General features: G+C 43.8%; 1 protein-coding gene across 7 annotated transcripts in view; it reads right to left on the reverse strand.

Moving 5' to 3' along the window:
- Positions 1–26,757, reverse strand: part of herc2 (HECT and RLD domain containing E3 ubiquitin protein ligase 2) — a 291,977-nt gene that overhangs the window by 9,653 nt on the left and 255,567 nt on the right. For 5 of the 7 annotated variants that reach the window (XM_082956658.1, XM_082956660.1, XM_082956657.1 and 2 more), the window contains exons 82-89: positions 25,057–25,254; positions 23,351–23,434; positions 22,115–22,256; positions 15,638–15,832; positions 9,241–9,353; positions 3,480–3,670; positions 1,762–1,867; positions 1–188 (exon numbers count right to left, since the gene is read on the reverse strand). The exon at positions 1–188 is cut by the window's left edge and continues 25 nt beyond it. In XM_082956658.1, coding sequence (XP_082812784.1) covers positions 1–188; positions 1,762–1,867; positions 3,480–3,670; positions 9,241–9,353; positions 15,638–15,832; positions 22,115–22,256; positions 23,351–23,434; positions 25,057–25,254 — 1,217 coding nt within the window. Of the gene's footprint in view, positions 189–1,761; positions 1,868–3,479; positions 3,671–9,240; positions 9,354–9,451; positions 9,532–15,637; positions 15,833–16,240; positions 16,364–22,114; positions 22,257–23,350; positions 23,435–25,056; positions 25,255–26,757 lie in introns of those variants that run through there. The other 2 variants (XM_082956661.1, XM_082956662.1) reach the window with 2 other exon arrangements.

The raw sequence follows: 26,757 nt of genomic DNA on the forward strand, positions 1-26,757 counted from the left end.
AAGTCAGCGATGGTGCGTGGGAGGCGTGTCCGTCCCCAGACGAAGCGCAGGAACAGAGATCTCTCCGTGTTGGAGAAGGACTCCATGACCTCCCAGAACCAGTGGATGAGAGGAGAAGTTGGCTCAACACCTTTATAGGTGGCTACTGACTTCAACAGGTGGAGGGGGATGTCTGGACTGCCGCACACCTGGACACAGAGGACAGGAGGGAGAGTGATGGACAAGATTCTGAGTCCCAAATGGCTCCCTATTCCTTACAGTTCACTACTTATGACCAGGGCCCAGATAGGGTAACAGACCAGGCTAGGACACTCACAGAGAGACAGAGACAGAGAGAGAGCGAGAGAGCAAGAGACAGACATAGAGAGAGAGCGAGACAGAGAGAGAGCGAGACAGAGAGACACAGAGAAAGATAGAGACACAGAGAAAGATAGAGACACAGAGAAAGATAGAGACACAGAGAGAGAGACACAGAGAGAGAGACACAGAGACAGCGAGACAGAGAGAGACAGCGAGACACAGAGAGAGAAAGATAGAGACACAGAGAAAGATAGAGACACAGAGAAAGATAGAGGCACAGAGAGAGACACAGAGAGAGAGACACAGAGAGAGACAGCGAGACACAGAGAGAGACAGCGAGACACAGAGAGAGATAGAGACACAGAGAAAGATAGAGACACAGAGAAAGATAGAGACACAGAGAGAGTGAGACAGAAAGAGCGAGACAGAGAGACACAGAGAAAGATAGAGACACAGAGAGAGAGACACAGAGAGAGAGACACAGAGAGAGCGAGACAGAGAGAGACAGCGAGACACAGAGAGAGACAGCGAGACACAGAGAAAGATAGAGACACAGAGAGAGCGAGACAGAGAGAGCGAGACAGAGAGAGCGAGACAGAGCGAGCGAGACAGAGCGAGCGAGACAGAGAGAGCGAGACAGAGAGAGCGAGACAGAGAGAGCGAGACAGAGAGAGCGAGACAGAGAGAGCGAGACAGAGAGCGAGCGAGACAGAGAGAGCGAGCGAGACAGAGAGAGCGAGCGAGCGAGACAGAGAGAGCGAGCGAGCGAGACAGAGAGAGCGAGCGAGACAGAGAGAGCGAGCGAGCGAGACAGAGAGAGCGAGCGAGCGAGACAGAGAGAGCGAGCGAGCGAGACAGAGAGAGCGAGCGAGCGAGACAGAGAGAGCGAGCGAGACAGAGAGAGCGAGCGAGCGAGACAGAGAGAGCGAGCGAGCGAGACAGAGAGAGCGAGCGAGCGAGACAGAGAGAGCGAGCGAGCGAGACAGAGAGAGAGCGAGCGAGACAGAGAGAGAGCGAGCGAGACAGAGAGAGAGCGAGCGAGACAGAGAGAGAGCGAGCGAGACACAGAGAGAGCGAGCGAGACACAGAGAGAGCGAGCGAGACACAGAGAGAGCGAGACAGACACAGAGAGAGCGAGCGAGACACAGAGAGAGCGAGCGAGACACAGAGAGAGCGAGCGAGACACAGAGAGAGCGAGCGAGACACAGAGAGAGCGAGCGAGCCACAGAGAGAGCGAGCGAGACACAGAGCGAGCGAGCCACAGAGAGAGCGAGACACAGAGAGAGCGAGACACAGAGAGAGCGAGCCGTCATGAAGCCACATTGGATTCTAGATACTATTAATGCCTGTGGAAGACAAGCGGATCAGATCAGAACGTTGCACAATACAACTGTGGGAGCATTCAACAGTGTGTGTGTTATCCATCCCTCTTCACTGTAAACTAGTTCTGTAAGTACTTACCATCGTCTCTAGCTCATATCCAGTGAAGAGGGAGAGCAGAGGGACTGGTACGACCCGAGCCATCCCTTCTCTCACAGCTGACACCTGCTCATCAAACTCATGGAGCCTTGGGGGGAGACACAGACAGGGACACGAGGTAAAACCAGGAGTATTATAAAGAAATGAAATCTCTACAGTTAACATTTCGCAATATTATACTGAACAAAAATATAAAACGCAAAGTGTTGGTCCCAAGTTTCATGAGCTGTAATAAAATATCCCTGAAATTTTTCCATACTCAACAAAAAGCTTATTTCTCTCAAAATTTGGTGCACAATTTGTTTTATCCATCTACCTGACAGGTGTGGCATATCATGAAGCTGGTTAAACAGAATGATCATTACACAGGTGCACCTTGTGCTGGGGGAAATAAAAGGCCACTCTAAATTGTGCAGTTTTGCCTCAACACAAGGCCACAGATATCTGAAGTTTTGAGGGAGTGTGAAATTGGCATGCTAACAGCAGGAATGTCCACCAGAGCTGTTGTCAGAGAATTGAATGTTCATTTCTCTACCATAAGCCACCTCCAACGTTGTTTTAGAGAATTTGGCAGTACGTCCAACCTGCCTCACAACCGCAGAGCACGTGTAACCACGCCAACCCAGGACCTCCACATCCGGCTTCTTCACCTGCGGGATCGTCTGAGACCAGCCACCCGGACAGCTGATGAAACTGTGGGTTTTGCACAACCGAAGAATTTCTGCACAAACTTGTCAGAACCCGTCTCAGGGAAGCTCATCTGCGTGCTCATCATCCTCACTAGAGTCTTGATCTGACTGCAGACTGCAAACCCACAAGTCTTAACTGACTTCAGTGGACAAATGCTGACCTTCGATGGCCACTGGCACGCTGGAGAAGTGTGCTCTTCACGGATGAATCCTGGTTTCCAACTGTACCGGACAGATGGCAAACCATGTCGGTGAGCGGTTTGCTGATGTCAACGTTGTGAACAGAGTGCCCCATGGTGGCGGTGGGGTTATGGTATGGACAGGCAAAAGCTACAGACCACGAACACAATTGCATTTTATCGATGGCAATTTGAATGCACAGAGATACCGTGATGAGATCCTGAGGCCCATTGTTGCAACTTCCAGCGCGCGTTTACTGTGAACACGGAGGCTGTACCTGCTTTAAGTTCCAGTTTTAACAGTGGCCATGTAGGCTACTGTGGCTATTTGATCATAATGTAGGCCTACCAGAGTGGCCTACCATCAAAAACAATGGAGAAAATGCATCCCATTCAGCCTACAGTATCAGCCAATGTGTGGTGGTCAATGTAGGCCTACATTCCATGAGACCTTGGAAAGGGCTTGACATTAACCTGTTGATCTACTTATCCTTCAGACAAGGATGTGACTGAAAATGCTGCTGTGATGGTTGATGCTAGAAACTACTTTACAAAATGTGGACACGCGGCTACATGCAGCTCTCGCTTTGATCTCAAAACAATCACATGGACTCACGACCGCTCATGCTGTAAACACAGTCCAGTTCAAAGTAAATGGCACAGATCCATATATGACAATGGTCTATTTGCATATAGGCCTAGTGCAGCTCTGATTGGTTATACTGCACCGGTCTGTGTAGAGATCGGTTAGAGGGAACAGCTTAGAGGGAACATTGGTGATCGGTAGCACCCAGCTTAGAGGGAACATTGGTGATCCGGTAGTTGTTCTCACCTGTAGTTGATGGCGAGGCGGACGTACTCGGCCCTGTTCTCCAGGGTGATGTGGGAGTATTTAGAGCTGAGCTGAATATCCTGTCCGCTAGCGTTAGGGACTGTGAAGGGGAGAGTCATGCCCTCAAACTCCTCAGCCGTGGCCTCGTTGTCTCTGATGTACATCAGGCCAGGGATAAAGTCTTTATCCACCTGAAGAGGAAAGACCAACACTTCATTCGAATGCAAAACTTCTGTCGTACTTGCCAGGTCTATACCCAAACAGTTCGAACTTCTATTTTGAAAAATTAATCTCTCCAGAATTAAGTCTCTCGCTGTTGCCGCCTGTTATCGACCCCCCTCCGCTCCCAGCTGTGCCCTGGACACCATATGTGAATTGATCACCCCCCCCCACATCTATCTTCAGAGTTCGTTCTGTTAGGTGACCTAAATTGGGACATGCTTAACACCCCGGACATCCTACAGTCTAAGCTAGATGCCCTCAATCTCACACAAATCATCAAGGAACCTACCAGGTACAACCCTAAATCCGTAAACACGGGCACCCTCATAGATATTATCATGACCAACTTTCCCTCCAAATACACCTCATCTGTTTTCAATCAGGATCTCAGCGATCACTGCCTCATTGCCTGCATCCGTAATGGGTCTGCTACCAAACGACCACCCCTCATCACTGTCAAACGCTCCCTAAAACACTTCAGCGAACAGGCCTTTCTAATCGACCTGGAAGGATATTGACCTCATTCCGTCAGTCGAGGATGCTTGGTCGTTTTTTAAAAGTAATTTCCTCACCATCTTAAATAAGCATGGCCCCTTTCAAAAAATGTAGAACTAGGAATAGATATAGTCTTTGGTTCACTCCACACCTGACTGCCCTTGACCAACACAAAAACATCCTGTCGCATATTGCATTAGCATCGAATAGCCCCCGTGATATGCAACTTTTCAGGGAAGTCAGGAACCCATACACACAGTCAGTTAGGAAAGCAAAGGCTAGCTTTTTCAAACAGAAATTTGCATTCTGTAGCTCTAACTCCAAGAAGTTTTGGGACACTATAAAGTCCATGGAGAACATGAGCACCTCCTCCCAGTTGCCCACTGCACTGAGGCTAGGTAACATGGGAACCACCAATAAATCCATGATAATCGAAAAGTACAATAAGCATTTCTCTAGGGCTGGCCATGCCTTCCTCCTGGCTACTCCAACCCCGGCCAACACCCCCCCCCAACAGCTCCGCACCCCCCGCAGCTACTCGCCCGAGCCTCCCCAGCTTCTCCTTCACCCAAATCCAGATCGCAGATGTTCTGAAAGAGCTGCAAAACCTGGACCCATACAAATCAGCTGGGATAGACAATCTGGACCCTCTCTTTCTAAAATTATCCGCCGCCATTGTTGCAACCCCTATTACCAGCCAGTTCAACCTCTCTTTCGTATCGTCCGAGATCCCTAAAGATTGGAAAGCTGCCGCGGTCATCCCCCTCTTCAAAGGGGGTGACACCCTAGACCCAAACTGTTACAGACCTATATCTATCCTACCCTGCCTTTCTAAAGTCTTCGAAAGCCAAGTTAATAAACAGATCACTGTCCATGAGTGAAGGAGGCTTTGGAGGTGTTAGTTTTGTTTCGGTATGTTACATTGAAAGTGGATAATATTGTGTTGATTCGAGCACCATTCCCACAGTAGAGCAAAACGTTGATAGTTTTAACTAAAGGGGAAAACTCTGAACATTGGTGATAGGTAGAGCGCAGCTTAGAGGGAACATTGGTGATCGGTAGCACCCAGCTTAGAGGGAACACTGGTAATCGGTAGCGAGAACTGAACCCTGTGGTACCCCCATAGAGACTTATGGGGGTGCCACAGAGTTCAATTCTCGGGCCGACTCTTTTCTCTGTATATATCAATGATGTCGCTCTTGCTGCGGGTGATTCGCTGATCCACCTCTAAGCAGACGACACCATTCTGTATACCTCTGGCCCTTCTTTGGACACTGTTAACTAACCTCCAGATGAGCTTCAATGCCATACAACTCTCCTTCCGTGGCATCCAACTGCTCTTAAACGCTAGTAAAACCAAATGCATGCTTTTCAACCGTTCGCTGCCCGCACCCGTCCGCCCCACTAGCATCACTACTCTGGACGGTTCTAACTTAGAATATGTGGACAACTACAAATACCTGGGTGTCTGGCTAGACTGTAAACTCTCCTTCCAGATTCATACTAAACATCTCCAATCCAAAATCAAATCTAGAATCGGCTTTCTATGTCGCAACAAAGCCTCCTTCACTCACGCCGCCAAACTTAACCTCGTAAAACTGACTGTCCTACCGATCCTTGACTTCGGCGATGTCATTTACAAAATAGCCTCCAACACGCAGCAAACTGGATGCAGTCTATCACAGTGCCATCCGTTTTGTTACCAAAGCCCCATATACTACCCACCACTGCGACCTGTATGCTCTAGTCGGCTGGCCCTCGCTACATATTCGTCGCCAGACCCACTGGCTCCAGGTCATCTATAAGTCTGTGCTAGGTAAAGCTCCGCCTTATCTCAGCTCACTGGTCACCATAGCAGCACCCACCCGTAGCACGCGCTCCAGCAGGTATATCTTACTGGTCATCCCCAAAGCCAACACCTCCTTTGGCCGCCTTTCCTTCCAGTTCTCTGCTGCCAGTGACTGGAACGAATTGCAAAAATCGCTGAAGCTGGAGACTTATATTTCCCTCGCCAACTTTAAACATCAGCTATCTGAGCAGCTAACCGATCGCTGCAGCTGTACATAGCCCACCCAATCTACCTACCTCATCCCCATACTGTTTTTATTTACTTTTCTGCTCTTTTGCACACCAGTATCACTACTTGCACATCATCATCTGCTCATCTATCTCTCCAGTGTTAATTTGCTAAATTGTAATTCTTCACTACTATGGCCTATTTATTGCCTTACCTCCTCATGCCATTTGCACACACTGTATATAGACTTTCTTTTTTTCTACTGTGTTATTGAGTTGTTTATTGTGTTATTGATTGTATGTTTGTTTTACTCCATGTGTAACTCTGTGTTGTTGTATGTGTCGAACTGCTTTGCTTTATCTTGGCCAGGTCACAGTTGTAAATGAGAACTTGTTCTCAACTAGCCTACCTGGTTAAATAAAGGACTTGTTCTCAACTAGCCTACCTGGTTAAATAAAGGTGAAATAAATAAATAAAAAATACATGTGCAAAAATGACACTAGAAAAAAACCGGTGGCCTTGACTTTAGTTCAATGTGTTTTTCATCTAAATGTGTGTTCTTCACTGGACTGTCCATCTCTACAGTCTAGGAGACCTTGAACGGGGATCTCATGGGAGTTGGCTCTTAGGAAAGGAATACATTTTTGACATTGTTTTAAAGTGAAAGTCATAACTCACATTTTGCATGTGAGTCCTCTCTGATTCCTATCAGTGTGTATACACAGTATGACTGAGTGTGTGCGTGTGTGATGCTCTCTGGCTGTATTCTGGTGCTGGGTAAAATTCCTGTGTAACCTTTAGTAAAGCTTTGGGGCTAACCGGCGTGACAACAGAAGCTTTGTGAAGAAACAGCCTCTTCCTGCATCACGATCAGGCAGAACACGTTCTAGAGGCTCATGATTACAGCGTGGATGCAGGAGAGGCGCACACGGTACCGCAGTACACACTAGTCTCTTACACACAGTCACGCAACAAGCACCAAGGCTAAAGATGGGATGTATACACAGCCACAACAATATAATAATATTGACTGACTTCTGGGAAATCTTGACTTTAGACTTTTTTCACTGTCATTAGAGGGTATCTACAGAATTCAATTCGACAGGATAAATGTCATACTTGTTAAGACCTTTTTAATACCCTTGCAAATACAATTTCATACAATTACTTCCACATGTTAACTACAGTAGAAGGTATATGTAGAGTCAACACCGTAACCCAGCCTTTTAACTACAGTAGAAGGTATATGTAGAGTCAACACCGTAACCCAGCCTGTTAACTACAGTAGAAGGTATATGTAGAGTCAACACCGTAACCCAGCCTGTTAACTACAGTAGAAGGTAGAGTCAACACCGTAACCCAGCCTTTTAACTACAGTAGAAGGTATATGTAGAGTCAACACCGTAACCCAGCCTGTTAACTACAGTAGAAGGTAGAGTCAACACCGTAACCCAGCCTGTTAACTACAGTAGAAGGTAGAGTCAACACCGTAACCCAGCCTGTTAACTACAGTAGAAGGTAGAGTCAACACCGTAACCCAGCCTGTTAACTACAGTAGAAGGTAGAGTCAACACCATAACCCAGCCTGTTAACTACAGTAGAAGGTAGAGTCAACACCGTAACCCAGCCTGTTAACTACAGTAGAAGGTATATGTAGAGTCAACACCGTAACCCAGCCTGTTAACTACAGTAGAAGGTAGAGTCAACACCGTAACCCAGCCTGTTAACTACAGTAGAAGGTAGAGTCAACACCGTAACCCAGCCTGTTAACTACAGTAGAAGGTAGAGTCAACACCGTAACCCAGCCTGTTAAACTACAGTAGAAGGTAGAGTCAACACCGTAACCCAGCCTGTTAACTACAGTAGAAGGTAGAGTCAACACCGTAACCCAGCCTGTTAACTACAGTAGAAGGTATATGTAGAGTCAACACCGTAACCCAGCCTGTTAACTACAGTAGAAGGTAGAGTCAACACCGTAACCCAGCCTGTTAACTACAGTAGAAGGTAGAGTCAACACCGTAACCCAGCCTGTTAACTACAGTAGAAGGTAGAGTCAACACCGTAACTCAGCCTGTTAACTACAGTAGAAGGTATATGTAGAGTCAACACCGTAACCCAGCCTGTTAACTACAGTAGAAGGTAGAGTCAACACCGTAACCCAGCCTGTTAACTACAGTAGAAGGTAGAGTCAACACCGTAACCCAGCATGTTAAACTACAGTAGAAGGTAGAGTCAACACCGTAACCCAGCCTGTTAACTACAGTAGAAGGTAGAGTCAACACCGTAACCCAGCCTGTTAACTACAGTAGAAGGTATATGTAGAGTCAACACCGTAACCCAGCCTGTTAACTACAGTAGAAGGTAGAGTCAACACCGTAACCCAGTAGATTGTATATGTAGAGTAATGTATAAGGTATATGTATGCAGTGTATATATAATATTTTACATCTGTAAGGTTTAGTTTCAGGAAAAGTTCTGTAATTGATCAAGTGAAGTTCTCACTCAGGCCTCACATTATGATTCCATTACACTCCCTCCCAACATCCCTCCCTCCCTCCCTACACACACACACACAGCACCCCTCTCCCCCCTCCCTCTCTCCCTCCCTCCCTCCCTCCCTCCCAACACACACAGTACCCCTCCCTCCCTCCCCCAACACACACACAGCACCCCTCCACCCACACAGCACCCCTCCCCCTCCCTCCCCCCAACACACACACAGCACCCCCCCCCTTCTCCTCCTCCCCTCCCCCCCAACACACACAGCACCCCCCCCTCATCCCCCCTCCCTCCCCCCCCAACACACACACAGCACCCCTCCCCCCTCCCAACACACACAACACCCCCCCTCCCCCCAACACACTCACCTCGAACTAAGTCCTGAACTTACTGATACACCCTATTTATTTCCCCCCACACACACACACACACACACACACACACACACACACACACACACACACACACACACACACACACACACACACACACACACACACACACACACACACACAGCAGGTACAGTACCTCACTGAGGTCAGCGATGGTGAGGTTCATCCCAGCCAGCTGTTTCCAGACAGGTTCAGCCAGGTTGAGACTGAGAGGAGATCCAGTACGGATGGCTATGCCCAGGAGCACTCCTACAGGACAGAGATACATCTCTATTAGACTGGGTTAGGGTTGAGACTGAGAGGAGATCAGGTACGGATGGCTATGCCCAGGAGCACTCCTACAGGACAGAGATACATCTCTATTAGACTGGGTTAGGGTTGAGACTGAGAGGAGATCCGGTACGGATGGCTATGCCCAGGAGCACTCCTACAGGACAGAGATACATCTCTATTAGACTGGGTTAGGGTTGAGACTGAGAGGAGATCCGGTACGGATGGCTATGATGAGCCCAATGCGGCTTTTCTCAAGAATGACGTGGGACGTTGGGCTGAGTTGTAGTTTTCAATAAGAAAATATTCAACCTAGTTCTGTGCAGAAACGTCTTTATTAACTACAACGACCATAATCAGATAGAACGAGACGGATCACAGGAAGAGGCGAATAGAGAGGTTTCACTCTCGCCGAAATCTGTCGTAAATAAAACCCAATGCGTTTCTATGGGTTTATTGTGGACCTAAGCTTGTCGCCTGCCTTCGGGACAACGACTCCCATTGTTAGGAGCACTCCCTTTAAGAGTGTGCTCTTAATCTCAGCTCGTTACCTGTCTAAAAGACACCTGGGAGCCAGAAATCTTTCTGATTGAGAGGGGGTCAAATACTTATTTCCCTCATTAAAATGCAAATAATTGTATAACATTTTTGACATGCGTTTTTATGGATTTTTTGCTGTTGTTATTCTGTCTCTCACTGTTCAAATAAACCTACCATTAAAATTATAGACTGATCATTTCTTTGTCAGTGGGCAAACGTACAAAATCAGCAGGGGATCAAACACTTTTCCCCCCCACTGTAGCTCAGGCCCTGGGCAGGGGGTAGTGTAAACAGAGAGATATTTAAGGGATATATAGTAAATAGAGAGGTTATTTAAGGGATATATAGTAAACAGAGGCTACTTTAGGGATATATAGTAAATATAAAGGTTACTTTAGGGATATATAGTAAATATAAAGGTTACTTTAGGGATATATAGGAAACAGAGGCTACTTTAGGGATATATAGTAAATATAAAGGTTACTTTAGGGATATATAGTAAATATAAAGGTTACTTTAGGGATATATAGTAAATATAAAGGTTACTTTAGGGATATATAGTAAATATAAAGGTTACTTTAGGGATATATAGTAAACAGAGAGGTTACTTTAGGGATATATAGTAAACAGAGGCTACTTTAGGGATATATAGTAAACATAAAGGTTACTTTAGGGATATATAGTAAATATAAAGGTTACTTTAGGGATATATAGTAAATATAAAGGTTATTTTAGGGATATATAGTAAATATAAAGGTTACTTTAGGGATATATAGTAAATATAAAGGCTACTTTAGGGATATATAGTAAACAGAGGTTACTTTAGGGATATATAGTAAATATAAAGGTTACTTTAGAGATATATAGTAAAAAGAGAGGTTACTTTAGGGATATATAGGAAACAGAGCTTACTTTAGGGATATATAGTAAATATAAAGGTTACTTTAGGGATATATAGGAAACAGAGAGGTTACTTTAGGGATATATAGTAAACAGAGGTTACTTTAGGGATATATAGTAAATATAAAGGCTACTTTAGGGATATATAGTAAATATAAAGGCTACTTTAGGGACAAATAGTAAACAGAGGTTACTTTAGGAATATATAGTAAATAGAGCGGTTACTTTAGGGATATATAGTAAACAGAGAGGTTACTTTAGGGATATATAGTAAATATAAAGGTTACTTTAGGGATATATAGTAAACAGAGGTTACTTTAGGGATATATAGTAAACAGTGAGAGTACTTTAGGGATATATAGTAAACAGAGAGGTTACTTTAGGGATATATAGTAAACAGAGGTTACTTTAGGGATATATAGTAAATATAAAGGTTACTTTAGGGATATATAGTAAACAGAGAGGTTACTTTAGGGATATACAGGCAACAGAGGTTACTTTAGGGATATATAGTAAATAGAGAGGTTACTTTACGGATATATAGTAAATATAAAGGTTACTTTAGGGATATATAGTAAACAGAGAGGTTACTTTAGGGATATATAGTAAACAGAGGCTACTTTAGGGATATATAGTAAACATAAAGGTTACTTTAGGGATATATACTAAATATAAAGGTTACTTTAGGGATATATAGTAAATATAAAGGTTATTTTAGGGATATATAGTAAATATAAAGGTTACTTTAGGGATATATAGTAAATATAAAGGCTACTTTAGGGATATATAGTAAACAGAGGTTACTTTAGGGATATATAGTAAATATAAAGGCTACTTTAGGGATATATAGTAAACAAAAAGAATACTTTAGAGATATATAGTAAAAAGAGAGGTTACTTTAGGGATATATAGTAAACAGAGAGGTTACTTTAGGGATATATAGTAAATATAAAGGTTACTTTAGGGATATATAGGAAACAGAGAGGTTACTTTAGGGATATATAGTAAACAGAGGTTACTTTAGGGATATATAGTAAATATAAAGGTTACTTTAGGGATATATAGTAAATATAAAGGCTACTTTAGGGACAAATAGTAAACAGAGGTTACTTTAGGAATATATAGTAAATAGAGCGGTTACTTTAGGGATATATAGTAAACAGAGAGGTTACTTTAGGGATATATAGTAAATATAAAGGTTACTTTAGGGATATATAGTAAACAGAGGTTACTTTAGGGATATATAGTAAACAGTGAGAGTACTTTAGGGATATATAGTAAACAGAGAGGTTACTTTAGGGATATATAGTAAACAGAGGTTACTTTAGGGATATATAGTAAATATAAAGGTTACTTTAGGGATATATAGTAAACAGAGAGGTTACTTTAGGGATATATAGTAAACAGAGGTTACTTTAGGGATATATAGTAAATATAAAGGTTACTTTAGGGATATATAGTAAACAGAGAGGTTACTTTAGGGATATACAGGAAACAGAGGTTACTTTAGGGATATATAGTAAATAGAGAGGTTACTTTACGGATATATAGTAAATATAAAGGCTACTTTAGGGATATATAGTAAACAGAGAGGTTATTTTAGGGATATATAGTAAATATAAAGGTTACTTTAGGGATATATAGTAAATATAAAGGTTACTTTAGGGATATATAGTAAACAGAGGTTACTTTAGGGATATATAGTAAACATACAGGTTACTTTAGGGATATATAGTAAACATACAGGTTACTTTAGGGATATATAGTAAATATAAAGGTTACTTTAGGGATATATAGTAAATATAAAGGTTACTTTAGGGATATATAGTAAATATAAAGGTCATTTTAGGGATATATAGTAAATATAAAGGTTACTTTAGGGATATACAGGAAACAGAGGTTACTTTAGGGATATATAGTAAGTAGAGAGGTTACTTTACGGATATATAGTAAATATAAAGGCTACTTTAGGGATATATAGTAAACAGAGGTTACTTTAGGGATATATAGTAAACAGAGGTTACTTTAGGGATATATAGTAAATAGAGATACTTTAGGGATATATAGTAAATAGAGGTTACTTTAGGGATATATAGTAAATATAAAGTTTACTTTAGGGATATATAGGAAACAGAGAGGTTACTTTAGGGATATATAGTAAATATAAAGGTTACTTTAGGGATATATAGTAAATATAAAGGTTACTTTAGGGATATTTTGTAAACAGAGAGGTTACTTTAGGGATATATAGTAAATATAAAGGTTACTTTAGGGATATATAGTAAATATAAAGGTTACTTTAGGGATATACAGGAAACAGAGGTTACTTTAGGGATATATAGTAAATAGAGAGGTTACTTTACAGATATATAGTAAATATAAAGCCTACTTTAGGGATATATAGTAAACAGAGAGGTTATTTTAGGGATATATAGTAAATATAAAGGTTACTTTAGGGATATATAGTAAATATAAAGGTTACTTTAGGGATATATAGTAAACAGAGGTTACTTTAGGGATATATAGTAAACATACAGGTTACTTTAGGGATATATAGTAAACATACAGGTTACTTTAGGGATATATAGTAAATATAAAGGTTACTTTAGGGATATATAGTAAACAGAGGTTACTTTAGGGATATATAGTAAACATACAGGTTACTTTAGGGATATATAGTAAACATACAGGTTACTTTAGGGATATATAGTAAATATAAAGGTTACTTTAGGGATATATAGTAAATATAAAGGTTACTTTAGGGATATATAGTAAATATAAAGGTTACTTTAGGGATATATAGTAAACAGAGGTTACTTTAGGGATATATAGTAAACAGAGGTTACTTTAGGGATATATAGTAAATAGAGGTTACTTTAGGGATATATAGTAAATATAAAGTTTACTTTAGGGATATATAGGAAACAGAGAGGTTACTTTAGGGATATATAGTAAATATAAAGGTTACTTTAGGGATATATAGTAAATATAAAGGTTACTTTAGGGATATATAGTAAACAGAGAGTTTACTTTAGGGATATATAGTAAACAGAGGTTACTTTAGGGATATATAGTAAATATAAAGGTTACTTTAGGGATATATAGTAAATATAAAGGTTACTTTAGGGATATACAGGAAACAGAGGTTACTTTAGGGATATATAGTAAATAGAGAGGTTACTTTACGGATATATAGTAAATATAAAGGCTACTTTAGGGATATATAGTAAACAGAGAGGTTATTTTAGGGATATATAGTAAATATAAAGGTTACTTTAGGGATATATAGTAAATATAAAGGTTACTTTAGGGATATATAGTAAACAGAGGTTACTTTAGGGATATATAGTAAACATACAGGTTACTTTAGGGATATATAGTAAACATACAGGTTACTTTAGGGATATATAGTAAACATACAGGTTACTTTAGGGATATATAGTAAATATAAAGGTTACTTTAGGGATATATAGTAAATATAAAGGTTACTTTAGGGATATATAGTAAATATAAAGGTTACTTTAGGGATATATAGTAAATATAAAGGTCATTTTAGGGATATATAGTAAATATAAAGGTTACTTTAGGGATATATAGTAAACTTAAAGGTTACTTTAGGGATATATAGTAAACAGAGGTTACTTTAGGGATATATAGTAAATATAAAGGTTATTTTAGGGATATATAGTAAATATAAAGGTTACTTTAGGGATATATAGTAAATAGAGAGGTTACATTAGGGATATATAGTAAATATAAAGGTTACTTTAGGGATATATAGTAAATATAAAGGTTACTTTAGGGATATATAGTAAATATAAAGGTTATTTTAGGGATATATAGTAAATATAAAGGTTATTTTAGGGATATATAGTAAATATAAAGGTTACTTTAGGGATATATAGTAAATATTAAGGCTACTTTAGGGATATATAGGAAACAGAGGCTACTTTAGGGATATATAGTAAATATAAAGGCTACTTTAGGGATATGCAGTAAATATAAAGGCTACTTTAGGGATATCCTTGGCTACTATAGTTAGGTACCAGAGGAAGTGTTTAGGGTAGGGCTCTTCAACACTGTTCCTGGAGAGATACCCTCCTGTAGGTTTTTAACTCCAACCCTGTTCCTTTAGAGAAACCCTTCTGGAGGTTTTAACTCCAAACCTATTCCTGGAGAGAAACCCTCCTGGAGGTTTTAACTCCAAACCTGTTCCTGGAGAGATACCCTCCTGGAGGTTTTAACTCCAACCCTGTCCCTGGAGAGATACCCTCCTGTAGGTTTAGGCCAACCCTGTTAAAACCTACAGGAGGGTTTCGCTCCAGGAACAAGGTTGAACAGCCCTGGTTAGGGCTGTACTTTCCCCGGGAATCTGGACATAGTTAGGTACAGGGCTGACTTGGCTGCAGGGTTAGAGGTGAGGGTTAGGGATCAGGGTTAGGGGTCAGGGTCTAGGGGTCAGGGTTTAGGGGTCAGGGATCAGGGCTAGGGGTTAGGGGTCAGGGGTTAGGTAACGGAGGTAGAGGGTACCTACCTAAGAATCTGAACATGTTCATCTGCAGGGCTGACTTGGCTGCAGGGATCAGGGGTCAGGGTTAGGGGTCAGGGCTAGGGGTCAGGGATAGGGGTCAGGGGTCAGGGATCAGGGCTAGGGGTCAGGGTTAGGGGTCAGGGTTAGGTAACGGAGGTAGAGGGTACCTACCTAAGAATCTGAACATGTTCATGTGCAGGGCTGACTTTGCTGCAGGGATCAGGGGTTAGGGTCAGGGCTAGGGGTCAGGGATAGGGTTAGGGGTTAGGTAACGGAGGTAGAGGGTACCTACCTAAGAATCTGAACATGTTCATGTGCAGGGCTGACTTGGCTGCAGGGTTGAGCAGGAAACAGTCTCTGTTGGCCCCTGACTCGTCTCGTCCGTTCGGGGTCACGATGAGGAGAGGGGTCAGGCCGTTCTGCAGCTCCTCACACATCTCTGCTATGGACTCACTGTAGCCCCCGCCACAGTCATCCACAGACTCACCTAGCAGACAGACACACACACACACACACACACACACACACACACACCTCTATTACAGACTCACTGTAGCCCCCGCCACAGTCATCCACAGACTCACCTAGCAGACAGACAGACACACACACACACACACACACACACACACCTCTATTACAGACTCACTGTAGCCCCCGCCAGTCATCCACAGACTCACCTAGCAGACACACACACACACACACACACACACACACACACACACACACACACACACACACACACACACACACACACACACACACACACACACACACACACACACACACACACACACACCTCTATTACAGACTCACTGTAGCCCCCGCCACAGTCATCCACAGACTCACCTAGCAGACACACACACACACACACACACACACACACACACACACACATCTCTATTACAGACTCACTGTAGCCCCCGCCACAGTCATCCACAGACTCACCTAGCAAACACACACACACACATCTCTATTACAGACTCACTGTAGCCCCCGCCACAGTCATCCACAGACTCACCTAGCAGACACACACACACACACACACACACACACACACACACACACACACACACACCACACACACACACACACCTCTATTACAGACTCACTGTAGCCTCCCGCCACAGTCATCCACAGAGTTGGGCGATTTTACGACTGCGTCGTCTATCGACAACGATTGACAGCCATCGTTAATGGTGACGAGACATGATGGTTTAGCCTATTTGAACGGCGCCCCGCAGTAAAGGACGGAGTCTCACAGAGCACAGCAGGGCAGCACACAAGTGACATTCTGAGTCATTTACCTATTTGCTATTGTCTATTTCCCCCCCAAAAATATTTGATACAGAATGCAAAAAGAGGAATGTAGGACAGACAGAGCGGAAAATTCCACTAAAGCTGAAACAAAACGTCCGGTCACAAAATATTGTCTCCTGCTCTTGGTCAGAATGCTTCAGACAATAGTCTGAACCTTTATAAAAGACACTCCTTAATAAAACCCTCTGGGACGGTTTCTACTAAGATGACATGGAATTGTTTTAACATGGTCACAATCAAGTATCATTCAGCTATTTGATTTAGAATTATAGGACCCCTTTAGGTTTAAAAACTAAATATTTGATGAAACATTGAATTTGGCCTTACTGCTATTAGCCCATAGAAACACATCGAACAACAGAACAAAAATCTAAACACAAATCTAAAAGGTAGTTTGTTCTTCAGTGTCTGTCCTATATCTGATAGCACAGTGAATTCGGAAAGTATTCAGACCACTTGACTTTTTCCACATCAATCTACACAAAATACCCTATAACGACAAAGCAAAAACAGATTTTTATAGAAAATAAGTAATAATACCTCTACCATAAAGGCCTGAATGATGGAGGCCACTGTGTTCTTGGGTACCTTCAACGCTGCAGACTTTTTTTTAGGTGCCCTTCCCATATTCCTAACCACATTCCTACCGCCTAACCACATTCCTACCGCCTAACCACATTCCTACCGCCTAACCACATTCCCAAATTCCTAACCACATTCCCAAATTCCTAACCACATTCCCAAATTCCTAACCACATTCCTACCGCCTAACCACATTCCTACCGCCTAAGCACATTCCTACCGCCTAACCACATTCCTACCGCCTAACCACATTCCTAACCACCTTCCTAACGCCTAACCACCTTCCTAACACCTAACCACCTTCCTAACGCCTAACCACATTCCCAACGCCTAACCACATTCCCAACGCCTAACCACATTCCCAACGCCTAACCACATTCCCAACGCCTAACCACATTCCCAACGCCTAACCACATTCCCAACGCCTAACCACATTCCCAACGCCTAACCACATTCCTAACCACATTCCTAACGCCTAACCAGATTCCTAACGCCTAACCAGATTCCTAACGCCTAACCACATTCCTACCGCCTAACCACATTCCTACCGCCTAACCACATTCCTACCGCCTAACCACATTCCTACCGCCTAACCACATTCCTACCGCCTAACCACATTCCTAACCACCTTCCTAACGCCTAACCACATTCCCAACGCCTAACCACATTCCTAACCAGATTCCTAACGCCTAACCAGATTCCTAACGCCTAACCAGATTCCTAACGCCTAACCACATTCCTAACGCCTAACCACATTCCTAACGCCTAACCACATTCCTAACGCCTAACCACATTCCTAACGCCTAACCACATTCCTAACACCTAACCACATTCCTAACACCTAACCACATTCCTAACACCTAACCACATTCCCAACGCCTAACCACATTCCCAACGCCTAACCACATTCCCAACGCCTAACCACATTCCTAACGCCTAACCACATTCCTAACGCCTAACCACATTCCTAACGCCTAACCACATTCCTAATTCCAAACCACATTCCTACAGCCTAACCACATTCCTAACCATATTCCTAACCATATTCCTAACGCCTAACCACATTCCAAACCACATTCCTAACGCCTAACCACATTCCAAACCACATTCCTAACGCCTAACCACATTCCAAACCACATTCCTAACGCCTAACCACATTCCTAACACCTAACCACATTCCCAACACCTAACCACATTCCCAACACCTAACCACATTCCCAACACCTAACCACATTCCTAATGCCTAACCACATTCCTAACAGCTAACCAAATCAAATCAAATGTATTTATATAGCCCTTCTTACATCAGCTGATATCTCAAAGTGCTGTACAGAAACCCAGCCTAAAACCCCAAACAGCAAGCAATACAGGTGTAGAAGCACAGTGGCTAGGAAAAACTCCCTAGAAAGACCAAAACCTAGGAAGAAACCTAGAGAGGAACCAGGCTATGAGGGGTGGCCAGTCCTCTTCTGGCTGTTCAGATAAGTCAGACTGGTGAGAAGCAACACACACCCTCCAGTAACTACAGTAGACTCCAACAGGACATAGAAAGGAATGTGTGTCACGCTCTCATGAGGACGAACCTAACAACCTACCCACAAACTACTGAGGATGAACCTAACAACCTACCCACAAACTACCGAGGATGAACCTAACAACCTACCCACAAACTACTGAGGATGAACCCAACAACCTACCCACAAACTACCGAGGATGAACCTAACAACCTACCCACAAACTACCGAGGATGAACCCAACAACCTACCGAGGATGAACCCAACAACCTACCCACAAACTACCGAGGATGAACACAACAAACTACTGAGGATGAACCTAATAACCTACCCACAAACTACCGAGGATTAACCTAATAACCTACCCACAAACTACTTAGGATGAACCAAACAACCTACCCAAAAACTACTGAGGATGAATCTAACAACCTACCCACAAACTACCGAGGATGAACCTAACAACCTACCCACAAACTACCGAGGATGAACCTACCAACAAACTACTGAGGATGAACCTAATAACCTACCCACAAACTACCGAGGATGAACCTAACAACCTACCCACAAACTACTGAGGATGAACCTACCAACAAACTACTGAGGATGAACCTAATAACCTACCCACAAACTACCGAGGATGAACCTAACAACCTACCCACAAACTACTGAGGATGAACCTAACAACCTACCCACAAACTACTGAGGAGGAACCTAACAACCTACCCACAAACTACCGAGGATGAACCTAACAACCTACCCACAAACTACCGAGGATGAACCTAACAACCTACCCACAAACTACTGAGGATGAACCTAACAACCTACTGAGGAACCTAACAAACTACTGAGGAGGAACCTAACAACCTACCCACAAACTACTGAGGATGAACCTAACAACCTACCCACAAACTACTGAGGATGAACCTAACAACCTACCTACAAACTACTGAGGAGGAACCTAACAACAAACTACTGAGGAGGAACCTAATAACCTACCCACAAACTACTGAGGATGAACCTAACAACCTACCCACAAACTACCGAGGATGAACCTAACAACCTACCCACAAACTACTGAGGATGAACCTAACAACCTACCCACAAACTACTGAGGAGGAACCTAACAACCTACCCACAAACTACTGAGGATGAACCTAACAACCTACCCACAAACTACCGAGGATGAACCTAACAACCTACCCACAAACTACCGAGGATGAACCCAACAACCTACCCACAAACTACCGAGGATGAACCTAACAACCTACCCACAAACTACCGAGGATGAACCTAACAACCTACCCACAAACTACCGAGGATGAACCTAACAACCTACCCACAAACTACCGAGGATGAACCTAACAACCTACCCACAAACTACTGAGGATGAACCTACCCACAAACTACTGAGGATGAATCTAACAACCTACCCACAAACTACCGAGGATGAACCTAACAACCTACCCACAAACTACTGAGGATGAACCTACCAACAAACTACTGAGGATGAACCTAATAACCTACCCACAAACTACCGAGGATGAACCTAACAACCTTCCCACAAACTACTGAGGATGAACCTAACAACCTACCCACAAACTACTGAGGAGGAACCTAACAACCTACCCACAAACTACTGAGGATGAACCTAACAACCTACCCACAAACTACTGACGATGAACCTAACAACCTACCCACAAAATACTGAGGATGAACCTAACAACCTACCCACAAACTACCGAGGATGAACCTAACAACCTACCCACAAACTACCGAGGATGAACCCAACAACCTACCCACAAACTACCGAGGATGAACCTAACAACCTACCCACAAACTATCGAGGAGGAACCTAACAACCTAGTCACAAACTACTGAGGATGAACCTAACAACCTACCCACAAACTACTGAGGATGAACCTAACAACCTACCCACAAACTACTGAGGAGGAACCTAACAACCTACCCACAAACTACCGAGGATGAACCTAACAACCTACCTACAAACTACCGAGGAGGAACCAAACAACCGACCCACAAACTACTGAGGAGGAACCTAACAACCTACCCACAAACTACTGAGGAGGAACCTAACAACCTACCCACAAACTACTGAGGAGGAACCTAACAACCTACCCACAAACTACTGAGGAGGAACCTACCCACAAATTACTGAGGATGAACCTACCCACAAACTACTGAGGATGAACCTAACAACCTACCCACAAAGTACTGAGGAGGAACCTAACAACCTACCCACAAACTACTGAGGATGAACCTAACAACCTACCCAAAAACTACCGAGGATGAACCTAACAACCTACCCACAAACTACTGAGGATGAACCTAACAACCTACTGAGGAGGAACCTAACAACCTACCGAGGATGAACATAACAACCTACCCACAAACTACTGAGGATGAACCTAACAACCTACCGGGGATGAACCTAACAACCTACCGAGGATGAACCTAACAACCTACCGAGGATGAACCTAACAACCTACCGAGGAGGAACCTAACAACCTACCGAGGAGGAACCTAACAACCTACCGAGGAGGAACCTAACAACCTACCGAGGAGGAACCTAACAACCTACCGAGGAGGAACCTAACAACCTACCGAAGATGAACCTAACAACCTACCGGGGATGAACCTAACAACCTACTGAGGATGAACCTAACAACCTACTGAGGATGAACCTAACAACCTACTGAGGATGAACCTAACAACCTACCCACAAACTACCGAGGAGGAACCTAACAACCTACCCACAAACTACCGAGGATGAACCTAACAACCTACCCACAAACTACTGAGGAGGAACCTAACAACCTACCCACAAACTACTGAGGAGGAACCTAACAACCTACCCACAAACTACCGAGGATGAACCTAACAACCTACCCACAAACTACTGAGGATGAACCTAACAACCTACCCACAAACTACTGAGGATGAACCTAACAACCTACCCACAAACTACTGAGGAGGAACCTAACAACCTACTGAGGATGAACCTAACAACCTACTGAGGATGAACCTAACAACCTACTGAGGATGAACCTAACAACCTACTGAGGATGAACCTAACAACCTACTGAGGATGAACCTAACAACCTACTGAGGATGAACCTAACAACCTACTGAGGATGAACCTAACAACCTACTGAGGATGAACCTAACAACCTACCGAGGATGAACCTAACAACCTACCCACAAACTACTGAGGATGAACCTAACAACCTACCCACAAACTACTGAGGATGAACCTACCCACAAACTACTGAGGATGAACCTAACAACCTACTGGGGATGAACTTTAGAACCTACCGAGGATGAACCTAACAACCTACCCACAAACTTGACCTTCCAGACGCGGTGAGGCAGCAGCAAGCTGTCTGGGCTGAAGGAGCTCATTTTGGCACACATCTGACCAAACACTGACTTGGTCCCGTCTGGACCCGCCAAACCTCCTTTACTACGAGACCGCTTGACCTGGAGGGGGGGAGGAGGAGGAGAGGGAGAGGAGGGGGAGAGGGGGAGAGGAGAAGGAGAGGGAGAGGAGGAGGAGGGGGAGAGGGAGAGGAGGGGGAGAGGAGGGGGAGAGGAGGGGGAGAGGAGGGGGAGAGAAGCAGGAAAAGAAAGATGGTTATCTCTCCAGGCTCGTCCGTTCAGTGCGGTACAGAGTCTGCAGTAGTGACGGGTGTGAAAGTGACAGCTCCCTCCACCAGGCATCCAGCCAGCCCAGGAGGGGGGTCAGTGGCCTGGACCGAGGCTCTGGGAAGGGGAATGGCTAGACCAGAGCTGTATTCCAAATCACACCCTATTCCCTATGTAGTGCACTACTTTTGACCCGAACCTTATGGGCCCTATAGTAGTGCACTACAAAGGGAATAGGGTGCTATTTGGAACAGACAAGGAACCCAACATAGACTGACATACAAGGTGGAGCATGGTTCACACATCACACAGATATCTGCTTATAACACTGAAACCAGACGAGAGAGAGCCAGACAGAGAGAGAGAGAGAGACAGAGACAGAGAGAGACAGCGAGAGAGACAGAGAGAGACAGAGAGAGACAGCGAGAGAGACAGAGAGAGACAGCGAGAGAGAGAGAGAGTGCGAGAGAGCGACAGAGAGAGACAGAGAGAGACAGCGAGAGAGACAGAGAGAGACAGCGAGAGAGAGAGAGTGCGAGAGAGCGACAGAGAGAGACAGAGAGCGAGAGAGACAGAGAGCGAGAGAGACAGAGAGCGAGAGACAGAGAGCGAGAGACAGAGAGCGAGAGACAGAGAGCGAGAGAGAGCGAGAGAGACAGAGCGAGAGAGACAGAGCGAGAGAGAGCGAGAGAGACAGAGCGAGAGACAGAGCGAGAGAGACAGAGAGAGACAGAGCAAGAGACAGAGCGAGAGAGACAGAAAGAGAGAGAGAGAGAGACAGAGAGAGACAGAGAGAGAGAGAGAGAGAGAGAGTGTGTTTAGGAGGAATCTCTGCTGACTGGACTGTACATGATGACTGAGAGAATCTGAAAACCTGCTGTTTTTCTAGTGTTCATCTCAGTAGGTTCTCCAAACAGCCCGATTCCTACCTGTATCCTGTTGAGTTCCACCACAGGACCATGTTGCCTGTCTCTCACCATGGTGGCCTGGACTACCTTACGGAACGCTGCTTCCTGTGGGGACAAACACTGTGGCTCAGTACATCAACTGGACAACAGCATTTACAACAACACAGAACGCAAAACTATACTAATGTTCTGTATTGTGTCATGTTTCATGCGGACCCCTGGAAGAGTAGCTGACTGGGGATCCTAGTAAACTACCTAATACAGCTACTGGGGATCCTAGTAAACTAACTAACTAATACAGCTACTGGGGATCCTAGTAAACTAACTAACTAATACAGCTACTGGGGATCCTAGTAAACTAACTAACTAATACAGCTACTGGGGATCCTAGTAAACTACCTAATACAGCTGCTGGGGATCCTAGTAAACTACCTAATACAGCTACTGGGGATCCTAGTAAACTACCTAATACAGCTACTGGGGATCCTAGTAAACTACCTAATACAGCTACTGGGGATCCTAGTAAACTACCTAATACAGCTACTGGGGATCCTAGTAAACTACCTAACTAATACAGCTACTGGGGATCCTAGTAAACTACCTAACTAATACAGCTACTGGGGATCCTAGTAAACTAACTAACTAATACAGCTACTGGGGATCCTAGTAAACTAACTAACTAATACAGCTACTGGGGATCCTAGTAAACTACCTAATACAGCTACTGGGGATCCTAGTAAACTATCTAATACAGCTACTGGGGATCCTAGTAAACTACCTAATACAGCTGCTGGGGATCCTAGTAAACTACCTAATACAGCTACTGGGGATCCTAGTAAACTACCTAATACAGCTACTGGGGATCCTAGTAAACTACCTAATACAGCTACTGGGGATCCTAGTAAACTACCTAATACAGCTACTGGGGATCCTAGTAAACTACCTAATACAGCTACTGGGGATCCTAGTAAACTACCTAATACAGCTACTGGGGATCCTAGTAAACTATCTAATACAGCTACTGGGGATCCTAGTAAACTACCTAATACAGCTACTGGGGATCCTAGTAAACTACCTAACTAATACAGCTACTGGGGATCCTAGTAAACTACCTAATACAGCTACTGGGGATCCTAGTAAACTACCTAATACAGCTACTGGGGATCCTAGTAAACTACCTAATACAGCTACTGGGGATCCTAGTAAACTACCTAATACAGCTACTGGGGATCCTAGTAAACTACCTAATACAGCTACTGGGGATCCTAGTAAACTAACTAATACAGCTACTGGGGATCCTAGTAAACTAACTAATACAGCTACTGGGGATCCTAGTAAACTATCTAATACAGCTACTGGGGATCCTAGTAAACTACCTAATACAGCTACTGGGGATCCTAGTAAACTACCTAATACAGCTACTGGGGATCCTAGTAAACTACCTAATACAGCTACTGGGGATCCTAGTAAACTACCTAATACAGCTACTGGGGATCCTAGTAAACTACCTAATACAGCTACTGGGGATACTAGTAAACTACCTAATACAGCTTACTGGGGATTCTAGTAAACTACCTAATACAGCTTACTGGGGATTCTAGTAAACTACCTAATACAGCTTACTGGGGATCCTAGTAAACTACCTAATACCACATAAAGCTAAAATTCAATGATAAAATTATTTCACATGCCCATCTCTGTGTGTGTGTGTTGTGAACAGCCCCCACCTTGCCCTGTGAGATGAGTATGCCCCGTAACGTGTTAAACCCTAGGGCAGGTCCGTGTGCCGTCTGCCCCAGCCGGCCCTCCAGATCAAACATGGGGATACAAGGACAAAAGAGCTCCGATATGTGGTGCAGCAGTAGTAGTCTGTTCCTCAGAGACATGATGGGAATCTCCTGGAGGTGGTTGTATTCCATGGGCACCTGGGAGAGAGAGGTCACAGGTCAACACACACACACACACACACACACACACACACACACACACAGACACACACACACACACACACACACACATTAAAAACACACGTTACACCACCCACATTACTTCAAACAGATTAGAGATCACCCATAGTATAACACAGATTAGAGATCACCCATATTACAACACAGATTAGAGATCACCCATAGTATAACACAGATTAGAGATCACCCATATTACAACACAGATTAGAGATCACCCACATTACAACAAACAGATTAGAGATCACCCATATTACAACACAGATTAGAGATCACCCACGTTACAACAAACAGATTAGAGATCACCCACATTATAACACAGATTAGAGATCACCCACAACTTCCAGAACCAAGATGTTAAAAATAGAAAACACACAATACAATGACGTACCAGGAAGTAAGCCTAGAAATTACTTCTTCACAGCCCTACTACCATCTAGTGGTTATACAACACAGCCCCACTACCATCTAGTGGTTATACAACACAGCCCCACTACCATCTAGTGGTTATACAACACAGCCCTACTACCATCTAGTGGTTATACAACGTCCAGTAGTTACCCGACCAGGTAGTTACAACGTCCAGTAGTTACCCGACCAGGTAGTTACAACGTCCAGTAGTTACCCGACCAGGTAGTTACAACGTCCAGTAGTTACCCGACCAGGTAGTTACAACGTCCAGTAGTTACCCGACCAGGTAGTTACAACGTCCAGTAGTTACCCGACCAGGTAGTTACAACGTCCAGTAGTTACCCGACCAGGTAGTTACAACGTCCAGTAGTTACCCGACCAGGTAGTTACAACGTCCAGTAGTTACCCGACCAGGTAGTTACAACGTCCAGTAGTTACCCGACCAGGTAGTTACAACGTCCAGTAGTTACCCGACCAGGTAGTTACAACGTCCAGTAGTTACCCGACCAGGTAGTTACAACGTCCAGTAGTTACCCGACCAGGTAGTTACAACGTCCAGTAGTTACCGACCAGGTAGTTACAACGTCCAGTAGTTACCCGACCAGGTAGTTACAACGTCCAGTAGTTACCCGACCAGGTAGTTACAACGTCCAGTAGTTACCCGACCAGGTAGTTACAACGTCCAGTAGTTACCCGACAAGGTAGTTACAACGTCCAGTAGTTACCCGACCAGGTAGTTACAACGTCCAGTAGTTACCCGACCAGGTAGTTACAACGTCCAGTAGTTACCCGACCAGGTAGTTACAACGTCCAGTAGTTACCCGACCAGGTAGTTACCCGTAGCTCAGTTGGTAGAGCATGGTGTTTGCAATGCCAGGGTTGTGGGTTCGATTCCCACGGGGGGCCAAGTACGAAGAAGAAAAAAATTTGTATGAAATGAAAATGAAATGTATGCATTCACTACTGTAAGTCGCTCTGGATAAGAGCGTCTGCTAAATGACTAAAATGTAAATGTAAAATGTAAATGTAGGTAGTTACAACGTCCAGTAGTTA

The sequence above is a fragment of the Salmo salar genome, chromosome 10, assembly GCF_965601325.2.
Source record: "Salmo salar chromosome 10, fSalSal1, whole genome shotgun sequence".
In the NCBI taxonomy this organism is placed as follows: domain Eukaryota; kingdom Metazoa; phylum Chordata; class Actinopteri; order Salmoniformes; family Salmonidae; genus Salmo; species Salmo salar.